Source organism: Anomaloglossus baeobatrachus, chromosome 6 (assembly GCF_048569485.1).
Source record: "Anomaloglossus baeobatrachus isolate aAnoBae1 chromosome 6, aAnoBae1.hap1, whole genome shotgun sequence".
NCBI lineage: Eukaryota > Metazoa > Chordata > Amphibia > Anura > Aromobatidae > Anomaloglossus > Anomaloglossus baeobatrachus.
The window spans coordinates 172,454,598-172,479,164 of NC_134358.1; the positions used below are offsets into that span (position 1 = coordinate 172,454,598).

Here is a 24,567-nt window from a genome sequence, read left to right on the forward strand (position 1 = left end):
AACCAACATAGACCTGAGAGACAAAACCAATGTATGTCTGCATTGTTGAAACCTAATGACCTTCATCTGTGTCTGACTGGATTTTTGGGGCACAGCAATAAGTTTCATACAGATAATTATTATTATTATTTATTTTTATAGCGCCATTTATTCCATGGCACTTTACAGTGAAAGAGGGAATACGTACAACAATCATTAACAGTACATGACAGACTGTTATAGGAGGAGAGAGGACCCTGCCCGTGAGGGCTCACAGTCTATAGGGAATGGGTGATGGTACAATAGGTAAGGACAGAGCTGGTTGCGCAGTGGTGTACTGGACTGAGGGTTATTGTAGGTTGTAGGCTTGTTGGAAGAGGTGGGTCTTGAGTTTCCTCTTGAAGCTTTCCACGGTAGGGGAGAGTCTGATATGCAGTGGTAGAGCGTTCCAGAGTATGGGGGAGGCATGGGAGAAATCTTGTACGCGATTGTGGGAAGAGGAGATAAGAGAGGAGTAGAGAAGGAGATCTTGTGAGGATCTGAGGTTGCGTGCGGGTAGGTACCGGGAGACTAGGTCACAGATGTAAGGAGGAGACAGGTTGTGGATGGCTTTGTATGTCATGGTTAATGTTTTGAACTGGAGTCGTTGGGCGATGGGAAGCCAATGAAGGGATTGGCAGAGTGGCGAGGCTGGGGAATAGCGAGGGGAGAGGTGGATTAAGCGGGCCGCAGAGTTTAGGATAGATTGGAGGGGTGCAAGAGTGTTGGAAGGGAGACCAGAGAGCAGGAGGTTGCAGTAATCGAGGCGGGAGATGATGAGGGCATGCACTAATGTTTTTGCTGAATCTTGGTTAAGGAAAGCACGGATCCGGGAGATATTTTTGAGTTGTAGTCTGGATGAGGTGAAGAGGGCTTGGATGTGTGGCTTGAAGGATAGAGCAGAGTCGAGGGTTACTCCAAGGCAACAAGCTTGTGAGACTGGGGAGAGCGAGCAACCATCAAGTTTGATGGAAAGGCTTCTTGGAGGGGATGAGTGAGGAGGAGGAAAGACAATGAATTCTGTTTTGTCCATGTTAAGCTTTAGGAATCGCGCAGAGAAGAAGGATGAAATAGCAGACAGACATTGTGGGATTTTGGTTAGTAGAGAGGTAATGTCAGGTCCAGAGAGGTAGATCTGCGTATCATCAGCGTAGAGATGATACTGAAAGCCGTGGGACTCTATGAGCTGTCCCAGGCCGAAGGTGTAGATGGAGAACAGCAGGGGTCCAAGAACTGCGCCTTGGGGGACACCGACAGATAGGGGGCGAGATGAGGAAGTGGTGTGAGAATGGGAGACGCTGAAAGTTCGGTCGGTTAGGTATGAGGAGATCCAAGATAGGGCCAAGTCTGTGATTCCCAGAGATGAGAGAATCTGTAGTAGGAGGGAATGGTCTACTGAGTCGAAGGCAGAGGACAGGTCCAGGAGGAGGAGGACAGAGTAGTGTCGCTTGGCTTTGGCAGTTAGTAGATCATTTGTGACTTTGGTTAGGGCAATTTCAGTAGAGTGTTGAGATCGGAAGCCAGATTGTAGCCGGTCAAAGAGGGAGCAGGAGGAGAGGTATGAGGACAGATGGGCGAAACCAGGAATTGGAAAAAAAATTTGTGAATGAGTAGATCAGAACATATACTGCCATCAAACCATTCAGAGCACCAGTCCAATGCATCACACTTTGTCGTCTGACTTTGTCGCTGGCTGTGGTAGCAGCCTTGATTCTAAAAGGAGTGCAAACCGAAATAATTTGAAGGAAAGCCAGTGCATGACAAGGAGCGTTTTGAAAACCGCAGTAAGCTGGAATAATATTAGAGATTTTCCATCTAAATGGGTCAAAAATGTAATGCCTTCACGCCAAGACCCAAGATAGTGAGTTACCAACTCGACTGAGCAACCAATAATTTTATACTGGATATAAAGAAACCATGTTCAAGTACATTTAAAGTTTGCTCAACAGTATTTAGATAAACCTGTGAAATACTGGGAGAATACAGTCTGGTGAGATGAAACTAAAATTGAATTCTTTGGATGCCATAATACACACCATGTTTGAAGGCCAAACGGCATATCACCCCAAAAACACCATACCAACAGTAACATTTTGGAGGAGGAAAAATCATAGTTTGGGGCTGTATTTCAGCATACGTCATTGGCAGACTTCATATAATTGAAGGAAGGACGATCAAACAATTGTATTGAGACATTCTTGATAAAAATCTGCTGTCATCTACCAGGAAAATGAAATGAGGGTGGATATTTCAGCAAGACAATAATCCCAAACACACAGCCAAGGAAACTCAATCGGTTTCAGAGAAAGAAAATAAAGCTGCTTGAATGGCTTAACCAATCACCTAACCTGAATCTAATAGAAAACTTATGTAATTAACTAAAGCTCAGAGTTCTTAGAAGGAGCAATTGGGACCTTCTGGATTTGAAGAATGTTTGTGTAGAAGAATGGGACAAAACACTCCCGAGCAATGCACGTGACTAGTTTCTCCATACAGCAAGTGCCTTGAAGCTGTCGTCACTAAGAATTTTAGTGCGAAGTATTGTTGAGGATGAGACTCAAGCGGTCTCTCGGGATCTGACTGCTGTTCCAATTTATAATGTCATGAGTGCACTTCAAAGAAGTAAACAACGGACACTGTATCAGTTATAAACCTTCTCCATGACAGACGCTGAGCAACTGGCTCTCTTTATTGTTTGAAACTTTTTATAGCTTTAGAGAAGTGAAGGGTGTAGACAAAAGTATAGTCCAATCAAGTATCGCAGGTCGGGGCTTCAAGACGTATAGGAATTTGTATAATCTCTAAGGAAAATCACTAAATATGCAATATACATATATACGTGTTAGTAAGAAACAAAAGCATTCATAAATATGTGTGTTAGGCGGGGTTTGCACACTAAGACATCGCAGGCCGATGCTGCGATGCCGAGTGCGATAGTCCCCGCCCCCGTCGCAGCAGCGATATGTGGTGATAGCTGGCGTAGCGAAAGTTATCGCTACGCCAGCTTCACACACACACTCACCTGCCGTGCGACGTCCCTGTGGCCGGCGACCCGCCTCCTTGTTAAGGGGGCGGGTCGTGCGGCGTCACTGCGACGTCACACGGCAGCCGGCCAATCAGAGCGGAGGGGCGGAGATGAGCAGGATGTAAACATCCTGCCCACCTCCTTCCTTCCGCATATCCTACGGAAGCCGCAGTGAGGGCGGTAGGAGACGTTCCTCGCTCCTGCGACTTCACACACAGCGATGTGTGCTGCCGCAGGAGCGAGGAACAACATCGGACCGTCGCGTCAGCGTAATCATGGATTACGCCGACGCTGCACCGATGATACGATTACGACGCTTTTGCGCTCGTTAATCGTATCATCCAGGCTTTACACACTGCGATGTCGCATGCGATGCCGGAAGTGCGTCATTTTCAATTTGACCCCACCGACATCGCACCTGCGATGTCGCAGTGTGCAAAGTGCCCCTTAGTTTACATCTAATAAACTATATATTTGAGTCTATGAAATGGCTGAATTAAGTATTTCAGTTTACTCAATTCTTCTCCTCAACAGTATTACATATCAGTAAGCGTGCTTGTTACTTTTTTGCCCGCGTCATTTCTCATTATTACACAATACTAAATTTATGGACATCTATGGTTTGACTTCTTTGCCTGTGTAGATTGGATGGGTTGTTACCAACTTCTGGTAAGAAATATGTGTCAATAGCACTTTTAGAAATACATTTACTTAGAAAATTGATGACTGGTTCAATACTTATTTCATTAGCTGAATTGAACTATATATTCAAAATGGAGCCTGGAAAACCATTTTTCTAGATAGTCCACGGTCACCGATGCTCGCAGATGTTCTTCTCTTCCAGTGACTCCAACCGCAGCTAATTTCAACCATTCCTTCCATGCTTTACAGCGGGCAAACCATGTAGAGGGTGCAAAAGATGCCCTAGCTAGTGGGAGTAGTTGTTTCCAGTAGGAACCAGAGGGAATCTTTTGCAGCTAACTTCCCACTACAGTGTCCAAGTAGAACATAGAAGAAAAGGACCGCACAATCCAATCGCCAAGTGAAGTTTCTTTTATTCCAAAAAGTGAAGCATAAAAGGCAGTAAAGGAGCTGAGTGCAGGCTCCTCGTAAGGACGACAGCCATTTCGCGTTGGTGTACGCTTCGAGTGGTCCACTGGTGTCGAAGCATACACCAACGCGAAACGGCCATCGTCCTTACGAGGAGCCTGCACGCAGCTCCTTTCCTGCCTTTTATGCTGCACTTTTTGGAATAAAAGAAACTTCACTTGGCAATTGGATTGTGCGGTCCTTTTCTTCTATGTTCTACTTGGACACTCTCTGGACACCTGTCAATTTGTAGGACGAGCACTCCTCAGCTGTGGGTACCTGGAGCCCAGGTCTTTTCCTGTTCACTTGTGAGACCCCCGCAAGGTAAACCTAGTGGTGCAGGGCTGTTTTTATTTTTAACTTCCCACTACAGCTGCCATTGAAAATGAGAGCGCTTTAGCTGCAATGCTTTTAAAACCAGGGAGATGACGTGCTTTAAAATTAATTTTGAGCTGAAGACATTGGAGAACTAATTTGTGGGGGCAAAACAACAATTGGCTCTAAAGTAGAATTTGAATAATTAACAGTATAAAAGACGCCCAAGTTACCAGACCAAATATTAATGTACTTGTTCGACAACTGATCACCCCAAAGCTATCCTGCTAATAAAATGGGAAATGGCTCTAATAGTGATAGGTTACCAGACATCCATTTTTTTTGCTAGGAAGAATAGCAGCACAAAGAATCAAAAATTACTCAAACTGCCTAAACTTCAGCGGCTCTCCAATGTGACCATTGCAATCCATGAAGAATAGTTGTCAAATGCTAAGATCCAACTTAGATACGAACAAAATGGGAGGGACTGCAAATCACTGTTGCCAGAGCAAAACGGCATAAACAAAATCCTACCCATGCACATTTCTCTACTTTCGAAAACTGAGACCCTACAACTAACCCTACTTCACCCCCAAAAAGGTGTCATACTTCCAACAGCTTGATGTTTTTTTCTTCCAGTAAATGGAGCACCATTACAATACTGTCAATTTGATACCTAAACAGGATAGTACATTTGTTGGCCCCTGTCTTACCACCTGAGACCCCAAATTTGTTAGTGAGGCATCTAAACTAGAACTAGTTCAGTAAACTTTGGCATTTTATTTTAAATGCTTTGGCCCACCAAACAAGAAATTGTCTAGGTAGTGTGTGACCATACTATCTGGTCTGTTTCATAGTGTGATACCCAGTCTAAAAAAGGACCCATAAACTTCAATATTTAAATAGGGAATGAAACACCCCATTGGTAAAAGCATATCATAATAAAAATCAGTCTAATTGGCAACCGAGCAGGTGAAAACCATCGTCATAGACGGGTAACAAGAGAAAGGCTGACTACGCATCTCTATTTGCTGAAAGGAAACCTTGACCTACCTTGCACAACTGCTCTAGCATAGGAAACATGGGACCTGAAAGCTGCTCTTTACTTAATGCAGTCATTGCTAAAATACCGCGTGGGAAGGGATAAATGCTGAATAAGTTGAGATTTTCCAGGTTCTTTTTTGGTGGGGAGGTGAGGAGGAGGGAAACTACTCCCAGAGAGGAAATCCTCAAGTTAGAAAATAGCAACTCATGAAGGGGACCAGCCATGTAACCCAATTCCACTTCCTTTTGAACTATCATGCGCTAATATTTTAAGGTTCTAAATAAAAAAATGGAATAAAGCTGAAAAACTAAATGGATGAAGAAGCCAAAAGAGAAGCCAGTCCTAAGAAGGGCAGCTTCTGATTTCTAGGGGTATATTTAATCAGTAGAACATCTCTAGAACACACTGGTGTCCTGATTGACCACTACTATTGAGTGCGAAGGGATTGGGTTGGGCGCAGAGTGGAGTTGACTCCACCACATATGCATAATTCACGCTTGATTTTACGAGTGCCGTAGAACTTGCAATGGTCCCCATAAAGAGCCAAAAGACTCCAGGTCGACTCTCTGCCACCACTCTTATGAATGAACCCAATACAAAAGACCAGAAAGAGGCAACAGGTGGAAAAGGACCTTTGAGACATCACAAGGTATAACCACACATCTGTAGCCTCAAGAGTCCAACCAATATTAAGTCATCGTGCCAGACGCCTCATAAATTCCTTGTCCTTGCGCCACCAGGCACATGCACTTAACTGGGGAGCTCGTTCGGGGAATTTTTGACTAATTGTACAAGCCTTTATCCAGTTATTGAAGGTCTTTGCTACATTGGGTTTTCTCTCCACACCTTTTTCAACAACGAAGGTGGGAAGTGATGGTGTTGCTGTGGAAATGGAAGCTCTGAAAATGATTTTCGACCCAAGGCCGGCTCACTCACTCCAGAGAAGGTAGAGGTATTCCCACCCAACAGTGACCGATACTGTGGCTAACGGTGCATGATCAAAATGTTCTCCTTGTCTCCATGCCCTAAGGCAACTGGACTTGCCAATGCGTTTCCCTGTAGGTTCAGGAATTGGATCAGTAGTAAGGCTGAGCCCCAAGGTGGGATTTGGTGAGTTTTTGATGTTACAGTTTTGGGTGCTATTAAGGAAATTAGGCTTAGTTGTTTTTTCATTATGGGTTTTTTTATGTTATTTACATTTAGTGCGTTTTTGACATTGTGTTTTAATGTCTCTTGTTGGTAGTCATGTTTTACATAATGCCGCTTTGTTTTGATACTTCCTGGATTTTGCTTTGATAAAACTTTATTGATATACTGTACTTAGGTGCAGATTACATGCACATTTGATGTTTCCACCGTGAAAATGCACGAAATCCGTATGTGCGTTTTTCTGTATCTAATGCAAGTCTATGGTGATAATCTGCACATAAAACCCAGCATACCCGCAGGAGAGATTGACATGTTGCGGACTTAAAACAAGCACAGCAGGGCAGTTTTTGTAGTGTACAAATGAAACAGGGGGCAGGAGATTTCCATAAATCCCATCTACTTTCCTGAAACTATAAGACCCTGCTTTCTTGATGCTACGAAAACAAGCAACGTCACAAACTCGCCAAAAGCTTATTGTGGGAACGTAGCCTTATACTTTTCCTCTGATACAACTCCTGGTTTTGGCTGATAAATTCTGGAGGTTAAAAACTCTCTAAATACTCAATGTGCATATGCCCTAACCCTGCAGGACATAAAGGTGACAGATAGACCGCAGAGGTTCTCTTTCAGAGTACGTTTTTTACAGAATTGGCGTCTATCGTGTTTGCACTTGTAAGCACTAAACCACAGAAGTAACCAGGGCAGAAACTTGCAGTTGATACGACCGATGCTTCTCTGGATGAGTGGTCTCTGGTTCTGCAGAACAAGAGTGAGTTTTCATCTCTCTGCCCTATGGGGGCGATGTGTATTGCCGCTATAGTGTGGACTGGGAGGTGGTCCAGGAAACTCTGTGGGACAAAATGTATCCAGGGCCAAGTTAACCTGCTATCATTGGGGATAATAAAAGGGACGCAGGACCACAGGGTCAAAGGGACGGGGCTGATTAATCGAGGATCCCTGTCACTGACAGGCATGGGCTCACCAGTGTCGATCGCGGATGTCATTTTGAGTCTCACCTGGGGGAGACAGTGGGCTGTCAGCATCCATGTGGGCAGCCTGCCGAGCTATTAGTGGCCATGTGGGCAGCCTGCCGAGCTATTAGTGGCCATGTGGGCAGCCTGCCGAGCTATTAGTGGCCATGTGGGCAGCCTGCCGAGCTATTAGTGGCCATGTGGGCAGCCTGCCGAGCTGTTAGTGGCCATGTGGGCAGCCTGCCGAGCTGTTAGTGGCCATGTGGGCAGCCTGCCGAGCTGTTAGTGGCCATGTGGGCAGCCTGCCGAGCTGTTAGTGGCCATGTGGGCAGCCTGCCGAGCTATTAGTAGCCATGTGGGCAGCCTGCCGAGCTATTAGTGGCCATGTGGGCAGCCTGCCGAGCTATTAGTGGCCATGTGGGCAGCCTGCCAAGCTGTTACCGGCCATGTGAGCTATTAGTAGCCATGTGGGCAGCCTGCCAAGCTGTTACTGGCCATGTGAGCTGTTAGTGGCCATGTGGGCAGCCTGCCAAGCTGTTACCGGCCATGTGAGCTGTTAGTGGCCATGTGGGCAGCCTGCCAAGCTGTTACCGGCCATGTGAGCTGTTAGTGGCCATGTGGGCAGCCTGCTGACCTGTTTGTGGCCATGTGGGCAGCCTGCTAAGCTGTTTGTGGCCATGTGGGCAGCCTGCTGACTTGTTACCGGCCATGTGAGCTGTTAGTGGGCAGCCTGTTGAGCTTTGCACATCCTGGCAGGGAATGGGACACAGGGCCAGTGCTATGCCCCGATCTGAGGAGCCGGGGCGGCAGGGATCTGACCGGCTTGCTCTGTGAGGGCTTCACGTTGCTGGAGTCTGCAGGAGCCGAGACCTGTGCTCACCTGACAGGAGCAGACTGTGGCGGGAGACGTGGCCGGGTGGACCAGCCCTGGGACAATGCCTGTGTAGCAGAGGGACACTTCCCCAGGCGGCCATGGGGCCAGGCTGTACCTGCTGCTGATGCCACCTAGACGCACAGGAATCGTCTGCAGCTATCAGCGCATAATAGGAGGCGGCCGCAGGCGGAGTGGAGCGCCCCCTGGCGCCGGCTGTGTGTGCCGCCGTGTCTGGAGAAAAGGGGGGGAAGCCATCTGGTCTCCTCCCCTTGTGTCTGACAGGCGGGCGGGGAGGGAGCGCACAGCTCGGGCATTATAGTGAGTGCTGAGCAGCGGGGGGACACTCCATCCACCAGCTCTGTGTGCGGGACATCCCGGGACACGCGCCTCCACAGCCGGCTACACCATGAAGACGAAGAGAGGTGGGTGATGGCCGCGGTCAGGCTGTGCCCGGCGCCCGCTGCCCTTTGTTTGGTGGCATGTGTCTGGCTGTCCGGACAGGGTCCTGCGGGGCTGCGGCGGGGCTGCGGAGCTGCACGGGAAGTTTTGGTCGCTGTCCTGCCCTTCGCTTTCCTTTGGGGACAGAGGGGACGTGTTGGTGGTAGTTTGTTGTGATTGGGAAAAGTTTGGTGCGCGGAGTGCGGGCTGCACACAAAGGAGCGTGGAGCGGCCAGCCTCACGAGTGAACAAAGAAAGTTTCCACGAGGGAGGTGACTCCTCGCACATGTCCTGCGGGCACACGGCAGCCCCATGGTGCCCCGGCCGTGCCAGCCTCACCCTCCACAGGTCCAGTCCCCGGGGCAGCCACCCTCCGCTCCCTGGGAAAGGCTTTGTCTGGAGAGTGGCCGGCATTCCTGAGGGAAGGGCTGCACAACTTTTTAGGACAACAATTCCGCTGATTCTGGGCTTTTTCAGTCTCGTTCTCCACTTTCCTAAAAGTTTGGAGAGTTGCACGCCAGATGGAGGCGTCTTTGTGAGCGCCAGCCTCAAGTGGGATTCCTTTGTTCCTCTGAGCACCATGTGCTCCAGTCAGTGCTGACACAGTGGGTAAGGGACCCAGCTGGGGAGGGGGCAGCACACCTACAGAAGAGCTCAGGACATACATTGTGCTCCAGACAGTGCTGACACAGTGAGTAAGGGGCATAGCCTTTTATATTGTGCTCCAGTCAGTACTGACACAGTGAGGAAGAGTCCAAGCTGGGGATGGGGCAGAACACGTAGAGCTAGAGAAGAACCCAGGGCATACATTGTGCTCCAGTTACTCCAGACACAGTGAATAAGAGACCCAGCTGGGGTTGAGGTAGCATCAACAGAGTTAGAAAACTTTATACATTATGCTCCAGTCAGTTTTATTTAAATTATTGAATGTTCTCAGTGAGAGGAACACAATTCTAATCTTGTGATACCTTTTGTACCAGTCAGTACTGGCACAGTGAGTAAGGGACCCAGCTGCCTATGGGGCATTACTCCTGGAGAGGTCAGGGCAGCCTTTCACATTGTGCTCCTCCATTGACCATTTAAAGGGCACTAAGGACTTTACATTTCCTTGGTGTGAGCAATACTCACTCTCCTTTATCTTCCCTGTGGTTTCGTGTTATTTGTCCTTAGGAAGTACAGAGTTGAGGCCACTCAGTGAGTATGAGCCATGTGAGGGGATTGTGTGTGCTCAGCATTGTTCACAGAAGACAGCAGGGCACGTTGGAAGGAGAGGAGCAGGGTGACAGGGAGGGGGCAGTGCTGCTGACAGATCAGGAGGGGGGAAACTGCTTGCAGATGCTTGAAACTTTTTCAAGCAGTTGAAACAAAAGGCTGCTCCCATCCCCCTGCCATGGGACATGTTTGGAGCTTTTGTTCAGTTGGCTGCAAGGAAGAAAGGCTAGTAGTGCTGCCTCACTTCTTCCACCATCAGACAACCGAGCCATGCAGAACCCAACCACTGACATTATATGGTTGCTGAATGAATCCACTGAGTTATTTATCAAGTTGTTGGTAAAGCTCCTTGAAGAGGAACTTGAGAAATGAGTCTTTTTGGAAAGTCCCTTAGATTCCTGTTGGTGAAAAGTCATCCAAGTACAAAGCTCACACGTCTGCTATTCAGCCTGATCTGTGGTGTCCCAGGAAGGAGGGAAAGCATGTGCTGCTGCTGGGCAGTTACTATAGCCCAGATATAGCAGAGCTATTAAAGCCAGGAAAACATTCTCTGGAAAGTGGATGGTTACTTTGAATGTGTTGGGCATAAATGACAAATAGCGTTTGTTTTTGTTTTTTGGAGGAGGGCTGTGTACCAAATGTTTGAACTTGTTCTACGTCAATCAGTTCCATAAACTCATAACCTATGTGTGTTCCCACAATCATCACGTGCTATGTTTTCTAACCACTTCCACTCTCAGAAACGTAACGTAGTGACACCTGTCAGTGTCAACTTTATACATATAAATTACTTAAAAATATTTCTATACTGTATATGTTTGTATGTAATATGTGTGAATATATAACATATATATATATTATATATTTATATTTTATATATATATATATATATATATGTATGTATGTATGTATGTATGTATGTATTATACATATATATGTATATATAACATTGAGCCTGGTGAGACAACTGCTTCTTAAAAACTTGTACTCTTTGCAGTTGTATTGGCAGATGACCTGTGGCTTTCTCCTCTGTGCAGCCAGATAATGCACTGGACTAACCAATAGACACCCGTCTCCTTTTCTTTTCTTTGCTTTCCATCAGCAGTAGTCCTAGGATGCCAGCACTGCGCCCCCCCCCCCCTCAATTTTGAGTTTTGTGTTTTTATTTTCTGATTTTTCAACTTAAAAAAAAAAAATAAAATCTTATTTTACACATGGCCTTGATTTTATAAAGTGGTTTATTTGTAAACAGAAAGGAAAGTGAGCAGGAGCTGCCCCATCTTAGGCACAATCTGTCCAGTAAATCACACCTCTTCATGTGCTTTAAGTGTGTGTAAAAATATACAGTATATATTAAGTATAAATATTGGAAGCCCACCATGTGTGACGTGATCTAAAGTGTATGGAGCTCCGGCTTTGTCTCGTTAAACTCTTCTTCCACCAGCCACAATTCACACAGACATTTATGAGTGTTTTTTCACCAGAACAAGTAACAATTAGGAATGACAGGTTCCTCAAGTGAAGCAGTTTTAACGACTCTATTTACTTAAGCAACCGATAAGAACCCTGACTACTTGTGTTTTCCGTCTGAGCCGTTTCCTGTTGGGATTGATGCAGGTTTTATATCTGTTTACATATCCCGGCACTGTCTTTACTGTTTCGCAGGCTGTCTGAAGCGGTCTCTTACCTCATGAAGGTCACTTTAATGTGTGTAGGGTTTTTTATTTATTCTCTAACAAGCTGTAGTAATCTCTATTCTGTTTTTAGCAAGTTTGATGTTTTGATTTTTACGTGATATATATATTTTTTAATCGCTACTCCTTTGAGTAAATATATCACTGAGTACAGTTTGTACTGTAGCGGCATGGGTATGAGCAGTCCTCTTTGTGTAAATGCCTTACAGCCCTTCTTCACCAGACCTGACTCAATGTTCTCTCTGTAAATGACTAAACTTTCCCCGTTGCATTGGATGAAGCGGTGAAGTCAGCCACCCTCAGGTTTCTGTTTTGCAACATTCTTGAGTCATCTGTCAGGTCTGTGTCAGTATGAAATGACATAATCGTTGCTCAGAAAGGGAAAGTACAATGCTAATAACTATTCGCAGTAATGCAGTGATTTGATAGCGCGGTAGCACCCATCTGATACACTGCAGTACTGGCACTGAATGCATATGATGGCTTTATTAGAATATAACATAGCAATTTACACTTTTTTTTTTTTTTCTCATGATGCGTTTTCTGCCTTTGGCTTGTGGTGTTTGCCGTAGCAATAGAGGTATTTCTGGCTTTTACAACACAGCCATCTACTGAAAATATCCGTTTGAGTCTCCCAGCTCATTCACATTCCACATTGTGTTCGAGACGGCGTCTGTCACATTCATCCTGCGCCACAATACACTTCCAACAATCCTCAGTGATTGATTAATGGTGGTGCCCTTAAACACCGCTCATCTCGCATTGGATAGATGAGGTAAACAAAGCAATGTCATTGAAGGTTTTATTATAAGGGTAAAGAGCTCTGCGCCCCACTATGAAATGGATCTGTGGCTACAAATCTGTGAACCATGAGTCCCAAACCATGAGAACAATGATCAGCTTTAAATTAAAAATCTCCAGTTTTATGAACATACTTTTATTAGCTACTTTGTGCCATTGTCTGACTTCCCTCTACATGGAAATATTGGAGTGATGCATTCAGCTGTGAAGTCAATGATATCAGAGGAGGATGGAATATGTAAAATGCAGCGTTCTGCTCATGTGATGTCACTCCTGCTATAGTCTTGGCATATTAACTGCCGTTTGCTGGGACATATTTCCCACCCCTTGATGCAATCTTATGGCATTTGACATCAGGTTAATGTTGACATGTCTTTTCCTTAGGCTCACCTCCGCCATCATCCAGTGAGACTGAGGATGATGATGGTACGGATGTCCCCCTGGATCTCTCCTCCACTTCTGGCTCAGTGAAGAGAAGGAGGCGTGGAAACTTGCCTAAAGATTCAGTCCAGATTCTGCGAGACTGGTTATATGAGCATCGCTTTAATGCCTACCCCTCAGAACAAGAGAAAGCCCACCTGTCTCGGCAGACGCAGCTCTCCACACTACAGGTATGTTTGAGGAACATCGTACTGAGATGTTGCTGCTTCTAATCATGTGAGGCTGAGATGGATTGTTCTGTAGTTTGTAGCTTTATGATGTAAATACGTTGTGGCATTGGGAGCTTCTTTCATGTAAGCAGACCGGGGAACATGAAGTGGGTTAGTGTTTCTTCTGTGTTGGTGGTTTTTGTTCTGCAGAACGCGATGCAAATAATTGCCAAATCTCCGCGTGGCTGAAAATGCTAAGTCCATGCGCTCCGGATTTTAAGATTTCTCATTTCCTGTAGTTTACCCAGGAAACCTCACAGCCCCTTGTTTGACGTCCTCTAAAAGGAATCTGACCAGTAAACACGTAGTTGTGAGAAAGGGGCAGTTCTCACCATTAAGTCGTGGGGGTGGGGAGGAGATGCCCATGTGAATTGTAGTCTACTTTATATTTCTTGATGACAGCTCACACTTGTTCTGTCATCTGGAAGCTTTAAAAATGCTGAGGTTGTGTACTATGCAAAATTTGATGCTTTGAGTAAGTACCACAAAATTGCTCTTTCAAATTGTGTAATGTTGCACTAACGCAGCACAGTTTTCAGGGTAGAAATGAAAAAGGAAGCGCAAAATGCCATATGTGTGGTTTCCACAATTGTGGGAGCTTTAGGAGGAATAAAAGGATTTACACATTTACTCAACTATTATGTTTAAAATTTCCAATCCATAGCACTCACACATAATGGAGAGTATGCTGGTCTTTTATTTGTTCCCCATGTTGAAACTGGAAGGGTTTTTTGCTTGCAATGCAAGGGTTAAAGCCGTCGAGGTTGTTGTGAGGTAACTGAAGATATGCCTGGTAGCACAGTAAGTTCAGCACTTGAGTCACCTCAGTCTCTGCTAAAAGACAAACAGCATCTTGTTTCAAAGCAAAACTTCCCACCATTAGCCTAAGGTATGGGAAATAACATGTGAGCAACATTATAAAAGGGGGGGGGAATGAAAGTGCTCAGAAGTAACATTCCTCCGGCGTTAGACAGACAAGTAGACCATTGTTTTAGTAGAAACTTTATGGTTCTGATGTATAGCATCTCTAACCTGTACACGGAAGTTTGAGTCAGAGGTCAATAATTAAATCATTAACAGAAGCGACGGTTTCCAGATATTTCTAAATTGGGCTGTAGCTACATGTGTCCTTTCTGTGGCATCTTGTTGTTGTGACTTTTGTACAAAGTTGCAGGTATAAAACACATCAGCGCACAACTGCTGCAGTAACAGCAATTTCTAAAGGACTTTTACGACAAAACAAAAGTGCACAAAAATCAAAAACACTCTGCAAAATTTGTATCCACTTCATATGAAGCAATCATCATATTTGATCGCACTGTGTAAATACAATTGCTCATTTTGCCCTTCTACCCAGTTAATTCTTCTCTTTTTCCATTAGGTCTATGATATCACATGATTAAAAACAGAGTAGCTGAATCCTTCTAAGCTCTATGTAGAAATGGGCAATCTCTTCCCTGCAAAAGCCACTGGTAGGGGAGGAGGGGAGCATCTGAGTCAGGTGTTTAAGAAAGGGGCGATTTATACAGGGAAAAGACTTCCCGTTTCCACATATAGCAGAGAAAGGAGAAGAATTAACTGGGTAGAGAGGCAAAATAAGAAGTTGCAAATACAGTGCTTTATAATTGCGCTATATGTATGTGTGTGTATATATATATATATATATATATATATATATATATATATATATATATATATCTCTCTTTGATGGCAGTGCCTCTTAAATATGTGCTGCAATGATAGCAGGCACAGTGGCCACAGCTCAGTGCTGTCACTCTAGGCATCGCTTTATGTCAACCCTATGTATGGTCAAGTATAGGTTATACACAAGCTTTTATGATGGCATAGTGGTGTGTATGTGTATAATAATTGTTGAGCAGTATAATTAATGCTTGAACAGCCAACTTGGGCTGTTGTTGTAGTAGGCATTTATTTATTGACTACCTCACTAACTTTTTTTTTTTTTTTTTTTAAACCAAGTGCATATTTTTTGCATGGGCGTAACAATTTTGAGAAGTGTATGGGATGTGATGAAAAATCCAGATACCAAGATGATGAGAATTCATTCGGCGTTTCCCATCCCAGAATTACAGCAGGGCTGGGCAGCTTTCCCACTACAGTTGTTGCAGAACCTAATCTCCAAGGATGCTTAGCCTGCCATGAGTTGTTCAGCAACAGCTGAACGCCAAAGAATTCTCATTCTTCCTGAATGTCGTGTCAATTCGCTCATTGAAGCCTAACACCCATGTAATGAGGAATGAATATCATGATTTCTTTTTTTTTTTTTTTTTTCTTTTAGGTCTGTAACTGGTTCATCAATGCAAGGCGTAGGCTTTTGCCTGATATGCTGAGAAAAGATGGAAAAGACCCCAATCAGTTCACCATTTCAAGGAAGGGAGCCAAATTTACAGACGTGATGCCGATGGACTCTCCGACAGGGTCAAAACCCTACGTTCCCACTATAGATGAGAACTCTTTTAATTTCAGTTCTGCGGGGTCAAACGAGAACTCAGGGAAGTTACTGGCATCACAACTGTCTTCTCAGCAGTCTCTTCTGGCTCGACCCTCTGTCATCTGTCATACCACTGTCACATCACTAAATGACACTCCTTTCAACTTCACCCATGTATTGAATGCTGGTCAGATCCCAGAACAGCAGCAATCTGAGGCAAAACAACCAACAGAAACCTCATATGTCTGCTATGAAGACACTATAAAATTAGGACAAAACACAAATACACAGAGTGGATTATTCAACACTCCTCCACCTACCCCACCGGATCACTATCAGGATTTCAGTGGCTTCCAGTTGTTGGTTGATGTTGCCCTCAAACAAGCAGCAGAGATGGAGCTGCAGTCAAAACTCATGTCCTAAATCTTCTTCACTTGTCAAGTGTTCTGAACATTTCCTTCGAACTGCCCAAGTCGATATCAAAGACAGTTTGCATTAATTGATAAATTTTCTTTCTTTTTTTTTTTTTTTTTTTTAAATATATATTCGTGTTATTTGCACACGGGATTATGAAAGTGAAGCTTTCTAGACATAAAGAGGTCTTACCCTTTTCAATGACTATTTTTGTTTTTATATTTTTTTTCTTGGTCCTTTACGACTGTGACTACAGCTTTTGACTTTAGTGAGGTTCTCCATTGCCATTCATGGATATTGAATTCAGAAAGTTGCCACGTTTTTTTTTTTTTTTCTTCAGTAATATTTAAACAAATCTCAGGGGTGATGGAGAGCAGATATCAAGTGTTGTGTGATTGTATATATTATACAAGTATACATGCATCCTAACTATACTGTATTTCATTCCAATCTTCTTTAAGATAGAGCTACTGTAGAAACAACATGCTTTACGTTTCTTGGTAGATTTTGCTTAAATGTGAGATGTTTCCCAAGATTGTGACTTTTTTTTTTTTTTTTTTTTTTTATAATTTTTGGTACCTTTCAAACTGTGCAATATTTAGAATGAAACAGACCTTTTCATCATTCCAGAGCAGCAGAAAATGCTCACTTACTGTCTACCACTTTTTAGTTTTTCATTTTTTTTTTATTTCAATATATAATAAAATTATTGTTTTGAGGTAATGTAAAAATGTGTTTTTGTTACCTGGGGATGGAATGAGAATGCCATGTAACTGGATATTTTTCCCATCTGGAATATTAACTGCTATGTAAAGTTTGTTTCTTTTGACATGTATTTTCTTTTTAATTTTTTGTATGTTTGTTTTTGTAATATAGAAAATAACAAATCACAGTGCAGTTGTGTTTTTCTTTTTTTTTTTTTTTTGTTTTTAATTTTTACGGCATTGAGGCATTTATAACTTTATTTTTTTTTTTTTTTTTAGTTTTTTATTTGCGCATTACACAGCCTATCAAATTAAAAGAACAACCATTGCTATGAATCAAATCCTCCATAAACACTTAGTATTTTTAACTTGTGACATCCAAGTGAAAAAAAAAGTCACTGTAGACTAGGTTTAACCCATTAACAACTTTTTGTGTTATATAATATAATCTCTCTCTCTTATGAGGAGTCTCAGGCAGGATGTATGGAGCCAGGTCATGAGCTGAACCCGATCCATACCAAGCAGTTGCATAACAGCAGCTACCTGAGCTAGCTTCAATTGCTGCTGTGTAACATTTAGATGCTGCAATTAGTAACTGATTGCCACATGTAGATGAACCAGTTGCGGGTGTTCTTGTAATAGCTCCCATTGTGCACGCTTCCATTTTGCGCTATGATCGTGGCGGGAACAAGTTCCTTAGAATGCTAAAAATAAAGCTTTTAAATAAACCTCCTTTTCCCTATTTAAAAAAAAAACAAAAACTAATCTGTAAAAGAAAAATTATGGGAAATTGGCCAGCATTGAAATTCTAAAATGTTTAGCATTCTCTATTTATTCATATGGGAACATTTTTATTAAATGACCTTTTATTCATTTCAAAGTCCTATTGAGCGTTTTTTGTTTTTTTTTAGGAATTACAATATTTTTTGGATTATATGACGCACTTTTTCTCACAAAAATTTGGGAGGAAATTGAGGGGTGCGTCTTAAAATCCAAATGTAGCTTACTGGGAGCTGGTGAGAGGGATCACAGGAGGCAGACAATGCTGTGCTGCGGGCGCTGCTCTCTGCGGTGTGGGCAGCGAGGCCCTGTGCGGCCGCCACTGCTGTATGCTGGTGCTTGTTGCGGGCAGAGAGGCACTGGCCATTCTGAAGATGTCAGCGGTAAGTTCTTCAAATAATGGTGCCCAGAGTCAGCTCATGCGCAGATGGTGCTCTCGGCTCAAGCGCTCATCTGCGCAAGTGCCGATTATGACTGCTATTTCTTTGAAGCCCGCACCTGCCGACATCTTCAGAATGGCTAGTGCCTCTCTGCCGGCCACCCCAGCACTGAGCAGCTCCCGCAGCACAGCTCCGCAGTGAGCATCTGGGCCCCCTTCTGCACTGCCCGCAAAATCGACCTGCTCCTCCGCTGCCTTCTGTGAGCCATGCTCCACCACCACTGCTGCCCCTTTCCGGTAAGACACCACCGAATTATGAACCACCCCAGATTTTTATTTTTTTAGCTCTAAATTTGGGGTACGTCTTTTCAGGTATTTTAAGACATGGTGGAGAGGTCTCATATACCTCACACAGTGCGCTATCATAATTCTGGTCAAAATGGAGCAGCAGTATAGCCCATCGTAACCCATTCACTATACATGGGTGGTCATTTGATAAACCGGTCAGCTCTCAGATCACATCATTTGGTAGCGTCCTTTACACATGAACAGGGCTGGATACCAGCTGCTGAGGGGCAATATCTAAAAGCAACCATTTTTTTTTTTTTTTATTTTTAGTAAGATATATAAATAATATTCAAAAGAACGATAGAAGTCCGATTTAGGTGTACAACATTCATTATACCGCAGCATGTGACTCCTGAAAGCAGAACATTTTGAAAACATGAAAGATGTGGGTTTTTTAGGAGTGAATTCGCCCTACAAACTACATTCACACGAATGTCCCGTTTTTTGTGCTTTGCAATAAAAGGACCTGTTTTTCCATGGATGCATCTGTGTGACATACGATTTTTTTTTTTTTTTTTTTTTTTCGTGGACCGCAAAAAAACAAAAACGGAAGCAACTAGAGAGATGAGACATTTATAATGTCAGTCTCCCCAGCATTTTGTAATCTTGCATCCTTTGGTGCCTTTCATGTGGCACTAAAAAGCGCTTAGCCTTGTATTTAGCCCAAAAAATAAATAATTAAAAAAAAAAACAAACAAAAAAAACAAGGTGGGGTCTCCCCTCTTTTTGTAGCCAGCTTAGGGTAAAGCAGATGGCTGCAACCTGCAGATCACAGCTGGCACCTTCACCTTGGCTGGTAATCGAAAACAGAGGGCATCTCGCGCTGTTATTTTAAATAATTTAAAAGAAAAAAAGTGGGGTGTCCCCCCCCCCCCCCCCCCCCCCCCCCCCCCCAAATTCGATCACCAGCCAAGGTAGAGCGGACAGCTATGGTCTGGTATTCTCAGACTGGGGGGGGGGGTTATTGGACCTCCCTCTCCAGCCAAAAATAGCAGGCCGTAGCCACCCCAGAAGTGGCTCATCCATTAGATGCGCCAATCCTGGTGCTTCGCCTCAGCTTATCCCGTTGCCTTGGTGCAGTGGCAAATGCGGTAATATATAGGGTTGATACCAGCTGTGTAATGTCATCAAGCACTGGGATTTGTGATGTTACGGCGTCTATCAGATACCCAACACTACTAATCCAGTCAGTAATAAAAAAAAAACCCCAAAAAACTACAAACAAATTTTTATTTGGAAAAACACTCATCACATTCCCTATTTCACCAATTATTGTAAAGTAAAAACAAATCCGGGGCCGGCGTAATCCATTAAGTGGTCTCACGATGATCCATACCATACTCTCTTTCCCAGTCAATGAAGAACAGAATGCTCCCCATTGGCTGGGAGAGCAGTGCAGTGACCTGAGCGAACATCATTACGTCAGGCCAGGTCACCGCAGGGCATGACAAGCGCGGACGTCATGAGGTTAGCTAGGCACAGTACATTACCTGCGGTGATGAACGCCGCTAAACTCGTGACATCAGCGTTTGTTACTGAGTTCAATGACCACCGCAAGTCTCACGGGCGGCCCAAGACTGATAGCTGTGACGTGACAAGCTCCCACGAGACTTGGTGATATCGCTGCAGGCAATGGAACGCCGTGACGAGCGCTGAAGTCGGGAGTGCAGCGGAGACCATCAACGCAGGTAAAGAACTTAGCTAACCTAATCACAGCAGTGCTCCTCATCCCTGCTGCTCCTTGCACACTGCTGTGCAGGCAGTTGCTGACACTTCTCTCCGAGCAGCTGCGGGGCTGGCGGGGAAGTGGGACAGAGACTGCAGGGGTACCCGACAAGCCACACAGCAGTACTTCCATGTGACTTACGGGAATTTTGCGGACCCATTGACTTGTATTGTGTCATAGAGTGCAGTTACGGAACAGGATAGGACATGTTCCATAATAACAGAATGGACATACGTTATCCGATGTGTTTTTTATTGGAAGTGCTTCCGTGTGCCATCTGATCCTACACAAAAGACGTTGAAAATATAGTCTTGTCAGTAGGTGCGCAAAAAACCAGGAACTAAGCAGGACAAACGTAATGGTCTTATTAGTTTCTATGGTAAATCCAGTTTTGTTTTGAGGGGACTTTTTGTTTGTTTTCTTGAAAAGCACCTAGTGGGAAAAATAGGATGCTTGTCAATTCTTTGAAGTGGATCTGTAAAGAAACCACTACAAACTAGGCACTGTACAATCAGAAAAATGCAATTCTAAAGCTGGTAGGGTTTTTTTTTAATGCAAAAGAAAACAAAAAAATCCAACCTTAAGCCAGGAGCCACACTTGAGTGACTCACATCGTAACACACACACACACACACACACACACACACACACACACACACACACACACACACACACACACACACACCGGACACGAGCATCTCAGCTGCATAGAAATACATGCTGCTGCCCTGCTTCTGTCAGGAGAGTGTGCAGCTGTGTCGGGTGATACGATGTGAGTCACTTGCAGGGGTGACTCCGGCCTTAGGCCCTGTGCGCACTGGAAAACGGAGTTTTCTTAAGAAAATTCCGCAGGGTCTGAAAGATTACCGCACCCGAAAACCGCATTCGGTTTGCCGCGGTTTTACCGCTGTATTGCCGCGGTATTTTTACCGCGGGTTAGTACATGTGTTTTAATGCATTCAATGCAATAAAGCACATTGAAAAGAAAAAAAAAAGTAATTTACTTCTGAGATAAATAGACAGAAGAATAGATAGAGGACAGATCAATTGACACACTGCAGTTCTCCCGAGCGGTAGTGTGTTCACATTACCGGTCGTGGGAAATGACCTGTGGTTACCTCTGCAGGCTCGTTGCGACACTGCATTCAGTATAGTGTGCCAGTCGCAGCTGGATGCAAGCGACGTGGGACCTCTGTGGATTATGTCGGAACTGTGGTTTTTTTTTAATAAAATGGTGAAAGAGGGCCTTTTTTGTGTTTTATTTAAAATAAAGGATTTTTCATGGTGTGTGTTTATTCACTTACAGGTTAATCATGAAAGCTGTCTCATAGACGCTGCTATGATTAAAGCCTGGACTTAGTGGCGGCGATGTGCTGCCATTAACTCATTATTACCCTGATTGCCACCGTATCACGGCAATCGGGTTAGAGCCGGGGACACTCCGGGACTGCCGCATAATGCATGCGACAGTCCCGGGGCATCTGCGGGCTGATATTCTTGGCTGCGGGAGGGGGGACATTAACCCTGGCCCTCGCCCTCCCCAACCTGTGAATACCGGGCCGCCGCTGAGTGTGTACCTTGGCTGGACGGTAAAAATACGGCGGAGCCCACATTTTTTTATTTTTATATGTCCGTTTCATTTCTATGTGTATTCTATATGTCTGTGTGAGTGCGATCTGTGTGTGTGTCTGATATGTGTGTGTCTGTGTGTGTGTGATGTGTGTGTTTACTTTCTGCTCCGCTTCCTCTTCCTGTCATAATGACATCACTTCCTTGCAAGACACAGGGCAGTGATGAACATTATGTCCCGAAAACGTGAAATACCGCAGGGAATCACGCAGGAAAACGCAATGAACCGCACAGAATTTGCTACCTGCGTTATTTCCTGGTTACATTGCAGTCATTGGAGTGAAATCCCGCAGCGACGTGTGGAAAAGAAGTGACATGCAATTGTTTTTAACATGCAGCTGTCAAAATCCGCATAGTGCGCACAGCATTTTTTTCCCCCATAGGATTTGCTGGGGAATCACTGCAGAGATGTTATGAACATAACATGCAGCAAAACCGCAGGAAATCTGCGGCAAAAAACGGCAAGTGCGCACAGGGCCTTAAAGGGAATTTGTCACCAGGTTTTTGACACTTAATCTGAGAGCAGCAGAACGTAGGGGCAGATACCCTGATTTCAGTGGTGTGTCACTTATTGGGCTGCTTAGTGTAGTTCTGATAATCTGCTAATTACACAGTAGTGTTATCATTAGTGGACTACATGGTGTGCTGCAAGGTAGTCCAGCACATTCATCAGCTCTGTATAACTGCTAGATCTGCAGCAGAGAAAACATTAATTTTATCAAAATGATAGCAAGCAGCTCTGTAAGTGACACATCACTGGAATCAGGGTCACTGTCTCTACTGAATGCTGCTCTTAAATGAGGTAGCAAAAACCTTGTGACCGATTCCCTTTAAAATCTTCTGTTAGTGTCCTTAGCTCATTTATCAGATTTGTTGCATAAATGTCTACAACTGTAAATCCGTTTCTTGAAGCTGGATAGGCTTTATATCTGCAGCGTGTGGATACATTTCTGCACACTCCATTCTGGTGAATAAGACATTTAAACATATTTCTGTAACAAATCTGCTATGTGTAAATATATATTCCGACTGTAAAAATGCCAGATGTTTGCTATGGTGAATACCTTTTATTAACAATGTGATCAGTAGAACGTTTCTGCACTATTTCTCCCCACTTGAATTATATTGACATTTTAAGGATTATAGCATTTTACACTTATCGTGAAGATTAACCCTCTAAGGGTGCTTTCACACATCCAGCTTTTCGCCGGTTCCGGCGCATTTCAGTACAGTGTATACAGTACAGTGGCAGCGCTGTAACTTCCAGGTCACATGCTCCGGTCACATGACAGCATGTGACCGGAGCTTGTCGCGCTGCCACTGTACTGAATACACTGTGTATGCGCCGGAACCGGTGAAAATCCGGATGTGTGAAAGCGCCCTAAGTCGCTTATCCATGGGCCATGAACATAGCACTGCCTCACAAGGACTTACCAAAACTTGGATGTCAGAACTGAGCCTTTCATAAATTCAAGAAAGTGATTTACAGGTGACGCCCCGTAACTGGTTACAGCCTTCAAGTAACCCAAAGTGGTTTCCTTCTGCATATCTTCTATAGGTCATATGATGTGTGAAACGCTAGCATCCTAGTTTGAGAAAGTGTTATTTGGTGCCTATATATCATTTTATCCAGACAAAACGTCAAGAGTTCCTTTGGCTCTTTCTGCTGTCATTGGACTCCTTATTTTTTTTTTTCTTTCAAGAAGCCATATGTCTATTCAGTGGATCATATTACAGATATATTGCCAGAAAACTGTCGCCCCTTCTGCTAAATAATCCATGTGCTCTAAAGCTTGAATCCTTTTATACCATAAAAATTAAGTGGCTTCTTCCCTATGCTTATGGCTTTTATCAGACCATCCCATAATATCCCGTACAACATTATGGAATTATATTAGGCATTTCTTCCCAATTTACATCGATGTTCCAGTTTTTCAAATTTGTCATCATGTACTTTTGTAAGTAAAATGACTGATTATAAAGTCCCAAATCGGCATGTTCCATAAAACATCTATGCTCAGAAGCCAACATTTAATGCTATAAGATTGGATTTTACCAGCCTTCCCAGACTCCTATAGCATATATAACATATACTACTGTGATTTTATTATTACTTCTGATACCTTTACATACCTAGAGATCTTCTAAGAGGGTGAGGAAATTTTTACAACCCAGTAGCTGCTTCTGTTTGTTGTTTTTACTCTTCAAGGATGAATGACCGATAACACTGGTCAACACAAAAAAATCTGCAAATATGTATGTTTTATGGAGTTTGATGTGCTGATTCCAAAAATATGCTTAGTTTTGCTCTATCACATACAGTTTCTGAGATAGAAGTGTTTTTGTTATTATGTTATTTCTGCATTTTCAATGTATGCTGGGCCCCTCGTGATATGCTCAAGTTGTTCCATGGTCTTCATGACTGGTTGAATATTCGGAAAATGGCTATGCCATTTACTGTTCCCATGATTTGGAGAAAACCTAAAAATCATAGTGATGACTGCTGCTTTTGTTTTGTCAAACTGAGGGGCTTTTCTACTAAGAAGAAACATAAGATTAATTACCCTGATCTTGAATCTGCGATTAGGCCAGTCCCACATGATGGTACCTTGCCAGTTCCTGTACCACCGTTATCTGGATTGGATAAAAATGGAGTAGAATATGAAGAATATGGAGCTGAAGCTACTGGCAAAGACATGGAGACATCAAGTCAAGATGAGTATGTACCTCATGGAGCAGCCGAGCAGCCAAAACGCTTTACTCAACATGAATTAAATGATCTTATCAGAGATGTTTCATTGTCAAATAATGATAAAGCTGAACTTCCTGCATCTAGGCTGAAACAGAAGAATAT

At 43.8% G+C, this 24,567-nt stretch overlaps 1 protein-coding gene across 1 annotated transcript; it reads left to right on the forward strand.

Moving 5' to 3' along the window:
- The first annotated feature begins 8,818 nt into the window (after nt 1-8,818).
- Nucleotides 8,819-17,039, forward strand: TGIF1 (TGFB induced factor homeobox 1). Its single transcript, XM_075316386.1, has 3 exons — nt 8,819-8,908; nt 13,016-13,242; nt 15,581-17,039. The coding sequence occupies exons 1-3, from the start codon at nt 8,893-8,895 to the stop codon at nt 16,154-16,156; spliced, it is 819 nt and encodes a 272-aa protein (XP_075172501.1). The 5' UTR covers nt 8,819-8,892; the 3' UTR covers nt 16,157-17,039.
- Nucleotides 17,040-24,567: the final 7,528 nt, after the last annotated feature.